Genomic DNA, 10,355 nt, shown 5'->3' with positions numbered 1-10,355 from the left:
CCCAGCCTCCTGAGTCGCTGGGACTACAGGTACACGCCACCATGCCCAGCTAATTTTTTGTATTTTTAGTAGAGACGGGGTTTCACCATGTTGACCAGGATGGTCTTGATCTCTTGACTTCGTGATCCACCCGCCTCGGCCTCCCACAGTGCTGGGATTACAGGCTTGAGCCACCGCGCCCGGCCTACCACCGATTTTAAATCAAATTTCCTTACATGTCTGAAGCCTTCCTAGAATGGAAACAATAAAATATTTGGTCTTTGAGAATAAGCCAGTATTCTTTCTCTTATTTTTGTTGAAGCCAGAATATTATTTCTAAACTTTAAAGTTTTCACACATGATCTTTAATTCTGAGACAAATATCAAGGGCTTTTTTGTTTTTGTGACAAAGCCTCACTCTGTCACCCAGACTAGGTGTGATCTCGGCTCCCTGCAACTTCTACCTCCCAGGTTCAAGAGATTCTCTTGTCTCAGACACCTCCCAAGTAGTTGGGACTACAGGTGCCCACCACCACACCTGACTAATTTTTGTATTTTTGGTAGAGAGGGGGTTTCACCATGTTGGTCAGGGTGGTCTTGAATTCCTGGCCTCAAGTGATCTGCTGGCCTTGGACTCCCCAAGTGCTATAATTATGGGCATGAGCCACCGTGCTGGGCCTTCAAGGGGTATTTTAATAGTGCTGTGCTGTGGCATTACCTTTTGTAGCAAATTAGGAGAAAATAATGTTGCAAAATTCAGATATGATAAAGAACTTAGGAGGCCAGGAGCGGTGGCTCACACCTGTAATCCCTTGGAAGGCTGAGGTGGGCAGATCACCTGAGGTGAGGGGTTCGAGATCACCCTGGGCAACATGGCAAAACCCCATCTCTACTAACAAAAATTAGCCACATGTGGTTGTCCATGCCTGTAGTGCCAGCTGCTCAGGAGAGGCTGAGGTAGGAGAATCTCTTGAACCTGGGAGGCGGAGGTTGCAGTGAGCCGAGATCACACCACTACACTCCAGCCTAGGCAACGGAGCAAGACTCTTGTCTCAAAAAAAAAAGAAAAGTAAAGAAAATAGGGAATAGAAAAATTAAGTGACAGAAAGCAATTAATTAAAGCTAATTGTAACTCTGTCCTAGATACTCTTTTCTTTACTTTTTGATGCAAGGGCTTGCTTCCTCTGTCACCTTTCTTTACCTTCAACCTCACTGGATCTTGAACTATATGGAAATAACATACCAATAAACTACAGATACAGAAGATGAGCTAATTCTGAAGTATGCCTGAGAATGGATTGCACTGAACCAATGGTAAACATGGCAGAAGCCAAGCCTAGATCAATGGAGCATGCAAAGAGTTTCCATTTCCAAAATGTTCTCCCCATTTCTGCCAAAAGGAGGCTTTTTTTTCTTTTTCAGGCATCTAAATGAATGCAAGCAAGTAACTTGTGAGACTTCATAGTCAGATATCTTTTAAACTTTTAACATTTTTAGGGCCGGGGGTGGTGGCTCACCCCTGTAATCCCAGTACTTTGGGAGGTGGGTGGATTGCCTGAGGTCAGGAGTTTGAGGTCAGCCTGGCTAACGTGGTGAAACCCTGTTTCTATTAAAAATACAAAAATTAGTTGGGCTTGGCTGCACACGCCTGTAGTACCAGCTACTCGGGAGGCTGAGGCAGAAGAACTGCTTAAACCTAGGAGGCAGAGGTTGCAGTGAGCCGAGATCATGCCACTGCACTCCAGTCTGGGTCACAAAGCGAGACTCCATCTCCAAAAAAAAAAAAAACCAAACAACAAAAAAATTTTAGTTCCTCTGACTTCTAAAATTGTGTGTGTGTGTGTGTGTGTGTGTGTGTGTGTGTGTGTGTGTGTGTGTGTTTGCTGTTTGCTGTTTTTGATACAGAGTATTACTCTATTGCCCAGGCTGGAGTGCAATGGTGTCATCTCGGCTCATTGCAACCTCCGCCTCCTGGGTTTAAGCAATTCTTCTGCCTCAGCCTCTCAAATAGCTGGGATTACAGGTGCCAATCACCATGCCCAGCTAATTTTTTTTTTTTTTTTTTTTTTGTATTTTTAGTAGAGACAGCGTTTTGCTATGTTGGCCAGCCTGGTCTCAAACCCCTGACCTCAGGTGATTCACCTGCCTCAGCCTCCCAGAGTGCTGAGATTACAGGTGTGAACCACCGCGCATCTGGCCTAAAATATTTTAACCCAACCACTTAAAGTTATATTTAAAATATTTGTCAGGTATTATGGGCAATATAGAAACAAAAAAAAAATATTTATTCACCATCAGTCTTTGAGATTTTTTATTTTAGCACTTGTCACTCTAGTTTATCTCTTCTCTCTCTCGAAATGTACCCTATAAACCAGCCAAACCAAACTGTTCGCAATTTCCCAAAGTTGTTACTTTCACTTTTCTGCACGTAAGCAGTAGTCAATGCATGGAAATTCTGTAAGACTGCTTCAGAGAGTCTGACTTCAGAGCATTCCTGGCTTTTATTATTATAGTATAAGGTAGAAATGATTCCTTAACATATGAGTAAAATTTGGTGGCTGTCTTTTTAGGAAATAATTTCATTTCCAAAAGAAACTAATATCAATGCATCTTAGTGAGCAACTTTCTTTTTGGATGGCTAGTTGTCTTCATATTCTTTCAAAAAACTGGAAATTCATTATTCATCTTGGCTCTTAATTTTTCATTTTGACATACCTGGGTCTGGAGTATAAGTGAATGGTTGAACGTCATGAGATCTTCCAGCATTCGTCACTACATATATTCCCACTGATACAGGCAAAGTTATATGTTGATCATGATAGGGGGGAACCTTCACAATAAGATGATTCTAATATAAAGAAAAGTACAAGAGTTGGAAAATATTTTTTAAAAATTAAATTAAGTATATTTCATGTTAGCTATAAAGTTTAAAAAGTGACTTTTTTTTTTTTTTTTAATAGAGATGGGGTTTCACCATATTGGTCAGGCTGGTCTCGAACTGCTGACCTCAGGTGATCCACCCGCCTCGGCCTCCCAAAATTCTGGGATTACAGGAGTGAGCCCCATGCCCAGCCTAAAAAGTAATTTTTTCTTTTCTTTTTTTTTTTTTTTAAAGAATGTATCTTAAAGCTCAGGGTCACAGGCATCAGGATATTAATCTTAAGACAGCTTTTAAGGTAAAATCCAAGTGTTTTACAATGGCTTACAAGGTCAAGATCCCTGCCCTGTCAACTTCATGTCATTCCCGCTCTTCTAGCTCACTATACTGTAGACACATTGACCTTAGTCTTCTTTTAACATACTAAACTCAGTTTTACCTCAGATTCTGTTTGTTATTCTTTTCAACTGTAATATTCTTCCCTCACCTCCTCAAATGGTGAGTTCCTAACCCATTATCAGGTCTGATACAAATGTCACCTCAGAGAAGCCTTCCCTGATCATCCTATTTAAAGCAGTACCCCTCCCCAGCCTTATAATCTTGTTGTATTTCCATAGTAGCACTTATCATCACCTGAAATTACTCTGGTTGATTTTTGGTTTCTCTCCAACCACAAGAATGTAAGCTCCATGAGGATCTAGGCTGTTTTGTTCTTCACTGTCTCACTTGTAAAGAATAGTACCTTACACAAAATATACACAATTATGTTCATTGAATAAAAGAATGACTTATGAGAAAAAATATATGCCTACCAAGGGCAAAGTCAGTTACCATATATTCTGTACAACCTCAATGTGAGATGTACTTCACAATGCAGTTCACTACTCTTAACCACATAATTCTCATTTTAAGTCAAACTGGGTTCAGTTTATCCACATCTCAGTAAACCAAAGATGTTTTTAGTTGGAATAGTGGCAGAAGCATCCTTATAAGAGAAAGGCAGAATTCATAAACATTTCACCAGTACTTACCCAAGGGGATTATATCTTCTTAGCTAGTAATATGAACCATATTTGACTTTTTTCTTCTTCCCTAGCTTATTATAACGGTAAGGGATATTATAGGGTAGTGATTACGCTTTTTTACTAATGATCTGATTTGCAGGAGGCCAAAGCTGACAGCTGAGGGTGATGTGAATTTGATGACATTTTAAATTAAGTTAGACTATATAGTTGGTTGACTCAGTTGAACAGAAAACATGCGACAAATGAGATTTATAAGGTCAAGGTTTCCATTTCTGAGAATTTAATTTGTTTCTGAGCCATATTAAAACACTCTCTGAAATACAGTCACATTATAAATAAAGAACTAGGCCAGGTGCAGTAGCTCATGCCTGTAATCCCAGCACTTTGGGAGGTGGGTGGATCACTTAAGGTCAGGAGTTTAAGACCAGCCTGGCTAACATGGCAAAACACTGTTTTTACTAAAAATACAAAAAATTAGCCGGGCATGGCGGTATGCACCTATAATCCCAGCTACTCCAGAGGCTGAGGCAGGAGAATCGCTTGAGCCAGGGAGGCAGAGGTTGCAGTAAGCCAAGATGGCGCCACCGTACTCCAGCTTGGGCAACAAACGTGAAAAACAAAGGAAATGAAGAAACAAAGGAGGAAAGGAGGAAAGAAAGAAAAGGAAAGAAAAGAGGGAGGGAAGGAGGGAAGGAGGGAGGGAGGGAAGGAGAGGAAGGAGAGGAAGGAAGGAAGGAAGGAAGGAGAGGAAGGAGAGGAAGGAGAGGAAGGAGAGGAAGGAGAGGAAGGAAGGAAGGAAGGAAGGAAGGCAGGCAGGAAGGCAGGAAGGCAGCTAGCCAGCCAGCCAGGCATGGTGGCTCACGCTTGTAATCCCAGCACTTTGGGAGGCTGAGATGGGCGGATCACAAGGTCAGGAGTTAAACCCCTCCATCTCTACTAAAAATACAAAAAATTAGCTGGGTGTGGTGGCACATGCTTGTAGTCCCAGCTACTAGGGAGGCTGAGGCAGCAGAATTGCTTGTGCCCAGGAGACAGAGGTTGCAGTGAGCCAAGATTGTGTCAGTGCACTCCAGCTTGGGAGACAGAGTCTCACTCTGTCTCAAAAAACAAAAACAAAAACAAAAAAAGAAGGAAGGAAGGAAGGGAAGGAGGGAGACAGGCCAGAAAGAAAGACAAAAAGAGAAAGAAAAAAGACAAGAAAGAAAGAGAAGAAAGAATGAACAAATCAACTGGCTAGCTTCTAATTTACGGCATTAACAGAATGCCTCCTGTTAGCCATCTCAAAAAAAAAAAAAAAAAAAACATTCTTTTAAACTAGGTGGAAAATCATGTACAAATATGCATACATCCACATTATGAGGCAGGAGCTATATCTAAACGTATACAAGCTCATAAAAAAATGTACGGGTAATGATCAAATTTCTGAGAAACAGAGTTACTAAATCTTGTCTACCCTCATTTTTACTCAGTTGTTGAAGCAGTCTACCTAGAGTTAAGGAGATCGGTGGATGAACAGCTTGTGAGAGCTTCTACTCTTAAAATTATTTGGCAAACTCCACAATTCAAATTATTCTTTTGAATAGAAACTTTTTTCTTGCCAATTAGTAACAGGATTAGTATCTAAAAATCAGATGCATATTTTATCAAAATACTTTTACTCCACTTGCTTTGGAGAGCATATTTTAAAAAACTGATTTGAAGCCTTTTAAAAACCAAACGAGCCTATTTTGCTACTAATTCTTCAAACTTCCTCAATCTGAATCTAGAAATTCTACAACTGATCTGAATTAAAAATTAGGTAAACTGTGACTCATGATCAAAAGCTTTTTTTTTTTTTGAAATGGAGTCTCACTCTGTTGCCAGGCTGGAGTGCAGTGGCGTGATCTCAGATCACTGCAGCCTCCGCCTCCTGGGTTTAAGTGATTCTCTTAATTCTCTTGCCTAGCTAATTTTTAAATTTTTAGTAGACACAGGGTTTCACCATGTTGGCCAGGACAGTCTCGGTCTCTTGACCTCGTGATCTGCCCATCTCAGCCTCCCAAAGTGCTGGGATTATAGGCATGAGCCACCATGCCTGGCAAAGCTATTTTCAATACTCTTCTCATAAATTAGGTCAATTAACCATCACTGAGCTAGGAATACAATATATACAAAACACACAAAGGGTCAGGAGGCGTCTGGAGCAGGTATAAGGCTCTTTGGGATAAAAAGAGGAAAACAGTTGAATTTTAATTTCTTTTTTTCCAAGACGGGGTTTCAACCATATTGGTCAGGCTGGTCTCAAACTCCTAACCTCAGGTGATCCGCCCGCCTCAGCCTCCCAAAGTGCTGGGACTACAAGCATGAGCCACTGCAACCGGCAAACTTTAATTTCTTAGAAAGATTTGCTTAGATTCAAAATAACTTTTTCCTTAGCAGATAAGCTTTTTCAGAGTGTGTCAGCAATGGTGCTAGATATCTTTCACTCTCCTATGAGATACTTTTTCTTTGTCACATTAATTTTACAGTTTGGAATATACATAAACGCATAATTAGACTTGAATAAAGAAAGACCCATTACAAAATTACTATTAGAACCGATTTGAAAAACATAACCTCTAAACTTTCAAGTCTTTGTTTAGTCTAGTTGTTCCTACAAATTCTTCTGAGGATCTGTTTTTTGTACTTCTTTCAAGAATTTTCTTTCCACATTTATACTATCTTCCCCTGAGCTATCCTTTTATGTATATTTGTATATATTATACAGATTGAATATCCCTTTATGTACAGTCTCCTTATCTATATTATAAGAATAACAATTATAATACAGCATTATAAGCAAGGGAGTCTACATTAATCTAACCAACGTTGTCAAGAAACAAAACATGTTCAGAGCATATAAAAGTACTGCATGAATAAATTAAGTTTCAGTTAGGATTAAAACTCTAGGTATTTAAGGTCCTGGCTGAAATTAGGGTTTGGAGTATCTCAGAAAGAACAAATGAACCTTACTTAGACCACAGAGTCACCCATCTTTTTCTTCAAGGTGAATAAAATAAAATGAACTAAAAAGTTTTTCTTGGCCAGGCATGGTGGCTTAAGCCTGTAATCCCAGCACTTTGGGAGGCCGAGGAGGGCGGATCACAAGGTCAAGAGATCGAGACCATCCTGGCCAACATGGTGAAACCCCGTCTCTACTAAAAATACAAAAATTAGCTGGGTGTGGTGGTGTGCACCTGTAGTCCCAGCTACTTGGGAGGCTGAGGCAGGAGAACTGCTTGAACCCAGGAGGCGGAGGTTGCAGTGAGCCGAGATTGTGCCATTGCACTCCAGCCTGGGTGCCTGGCAATAGAGTGAGACTCTGTCTTAAAAAAAAAAAAAAAAAGTTTTTCTTGTGTGCCTATTAAGTGTTTGGAATTACAAGGAACACAGAAAAATTATAATACATTGCCTCTAACCTCCAGTACTCCAGAGGAAGCTATTTGTTGGTTCATGGGAATGGAGACGGTCTGACCAAATATAAGAAATAATAAAATATTAGAGAGAAGGAGCCTCAAATAATCCAATGAAAGAGCTTACCTTACAGATCAGAAAATTGGGGCACAAAAATTACTCATCTTACTTAGTTAACACAGATTGCTAATGACAAAGCAGGTATTAGAACTTTAGTTGGCCAGGTGTGGTGGTGGTAATCCCAGCACTTTGGGAAGCCAAGGCAGGCAGATCCCAGGGTCAAGAGATTGAGACCATACTGCGCAACATGGTGAAACCCTACTCTACCAAAAATACAAAAATTAGCTGGGTGTGGTGGCATACGCCTGTAGTCCCAGCTACTCGGGAGGCTGAGGCAGGAGAATCGCTTGAACCTGGGAGGCGGAGGTTGCAATAAGCCAAGATCACACCACTGTACTCTAGCCTGGGCGAAAGAGCGAGACTCTATCTCAAAAATAAATAAATAAATAAATAAATTTAAAAGAAGAACTTTAGTTAAGACTAGTCTGACAATGAACCCTAGGAGATATTGCCCAATGATCTCTGTGACAAAAGGAATGTTTGTTAAGTCCCACTATCTCTTTTGGACAACATGAGGCTAGTAGCATAAGGCTAGAGGAAAACTTGTCACATAGCATTTGTTTAGGTATATAGGAAGCTCCACACTATAAATATTGTGTAAGAAATAAATTTACCCAGAGAGGGTTCTGGTCTTTACCTTTTTGGCTGCTAGGAGTTGATCTCTAGGTTCCTGCAGTGTCTTGTATGACAATGATCTTTACTTGAGAGCTTTGGTCACTGGACAGTCTAACAATGTGATTTATAACAGAGGCTTTGGTCACCGGACAGTCTAACAATGTGATTTATAGCAGAGGCTTTGGAACACACCATATCAATTCCAACCTCATGGAAGTGAAGACCAAAGGTCAGCTGCATGGGCAGTATATGATCAGGTCTGAAATAACAACTCTGGACACCAAAGGCTTGGGTAAACTTCCCTGGTTGGTAATTCTCTGCATAGTTGTTACCACACATTGCTATGCTGAGATGGTAATGTCTTCTTGAGAATGACAGAAGGTTGGTGTCCAGGACACTCCTAGACCTTGGTTTATGCATCTCTCCCTTTAGCTGATTCTGATTTCTATCCTTTTGTTACAAAACTATAGGCACTAAGTATAGCACTTTCCAGAGTTCTGTGAATTGTTACAGGAAGTTATCAAATCCAAGGGGACAGTGGAAAAAACCACTGTTTGAGCCACTCGTTCAAAAAGAGGGTGGCCTAGGGACCTCTGAGCTTGTGTCTCATGTATGAAATGGGAGCAGTCTTGGCTGTGCCCGGAGCTTTGAGTCCGGCAATATATTGGATACAAGTTTTAATTTTATTAGGTTTTTAAAAATAGGAAAACAAGGAAATTATAAACTTTTTGGATAAAATGGATATATATTGTCCATTTTTTTTGCCTCTTCTATTTCTCTGCCTTCCTTCATGTGCTCTTTTCTATCCCCATCAGCTTCTTGCACTAAATTTTAGGCTTTAGGTAATTTACACATCAGCTTGTTCCTATTTCTCTCTTCTCTCCTATCTACACCTGTACATACTACCTTTTCTGCATGTGCCTTCCAACTTGCTTATAAAGTTGGCCTTCTGTTAGTCTTAATTTCTATGGGTTTGGTCCTATCTGCTCTAAATACTAATTCCTAATTCAGGTCTTGATCCTTGTTTTCAAGTTTTCATTGTTACTTGGAAACAATACATGGCGAGGTCTTATAGACTCTTTAATATCAGTGTGATGAGTGCTTCTAAACGCAAGAAGGCTGAACAAACATAGAGCACCTGAAATGTAACAGATTCTCAATAAATATTGGTTTCCCTTTTCTTTAACTATATAGTGGAGTAAGATTATTCAAATCCTCAGAGAAATAAATATTAGGAAAGAAATGTTTTGTTTATTAACAATGAAAACATTTGCTACTGCTCCTAACTTTTTAAAATAGAGGCAGTCATGTTTAGTATTAGGAAAATAATTCTATTTCAGTTAAAGAAGCTTAAGAAAGAAACTTTAAATGATTCACATCATCCCATATGAAGAAGAAATTTAATCTATTGATTCAAGAAATTTTCAGAATGAAACTGAAATGCTCAGAGAGTAAACACAAATTATAAAAAAGCTTAAATTATACCTGATGAAATAATTCCATGTCAATTTCAGCTTCTGACTTCCAAGAGTTTTCATCTGATTGAAAAAAAAAGTGATTTATTAAATTTTTGAACTTTTTTTTTTACTCTCTATGACTATATCCAAATAACAAAGTGAAAACATGCAAATATCTATACCCCAAATATGCCTACTTACCAGAAACATTTTCTTGGAAAATAACTTTAGTTCCTTTCAGAAAGTTCTTGCCGATTAAAAACACTTCTTCTTCTCCTTTCACTGAACAGCTATGCAAGCTTTTCTTCAAGATTTCTGGCACTCCTGCTGGCTGAGCTGTGGATATACATTTAAAGCATTCTATAAAAAGAACCACCCAAACTTATTTCTTACCTAAAATCAATTTGCAATCATATACATTTATAAGCATTCTATAAAAAGAACCACCCAAACTTATTTCTTACCTAAAATCAATTTGCAATCATCCAGTTCTTATGAGTTGTCTTTGTTGAAGGAGGGGCAGTACATATTTTTACAATAATACAATTATCTGGAAAGGCTCTAATTCTTGCCCTATTGACATCAGGCTTGGCCATGTGACTGGTCTGGGTAATCAAATGTGAACTGAAGTAATGTGCCAAGTCCAAGTGAAAGCTTTGAGAGCCATCACATGATTCTCCCAACTCTGTTGTTGAAAGCCACTGAGTTTTGTTTTGTTGCCTTTTTAAAAGTTAAGTGTTATTACAGCATCATTTAGCCTTCAGCTATTGATACAAAGTATCCTGTCTTTGTTAAATACAGGTTGAGCATCCCTAATCCAAAAATCTAATTTTTTTTTTTTTTTTTTTG

At 39.2% G+C, this 10,355-nt stretch overlaps 1 protein-coding gene across 1 annotated transcript in view; it reads right to left on the bottom strand.

The window, feature by feature from the left end:
- The window catches only part of NFAT5 (nuclear factor of activated T cells 5), a 131,206-nt gene that overhangs the window by 19,415 nt on the left and 101,436 nt on the right, over positions 1-10,355 (bottom strand). Inside the window, exons 7-9 of the mRNA XM_037742253.1 lie at positions 9,708-9,842; positions 9,535-9,587; positions 2,687-2,827 (exon numbers count right to left, since the gene is read on the bottom strand). Coding sequence (XP_037598181.1) covers positions 2,687-2,827; positions 9,535-9,587; positions 9,708-9,842 — 329 coding nt within the window. The remainder of the gene's footprint in view (positions 1-2,686; positions 2,828-9,534; positions 9,588-9,707; positions 9,843-10,355) is intronic.

The sequence above is a fragment of the Cebus imitator genome, unplaced genomic scaffold, assembly GCF_001604975.1.
Source record: "Cebus imitator isolate Cc_AM_T3 unplaced genomic scaffold, Cebus_imitator-1.0 Scaffold118, whole genome shotgun sequence".
In the NCBI taxonomy this organism is placed as follows: Eukaryota; Metazoa; Chordata; class Mammalia; order Primates; family Cebidae; genus Cebus; species Cebus imitator.
This window is presented reverse-complemented; position numbering and strand designations above follow the sequence as displayed.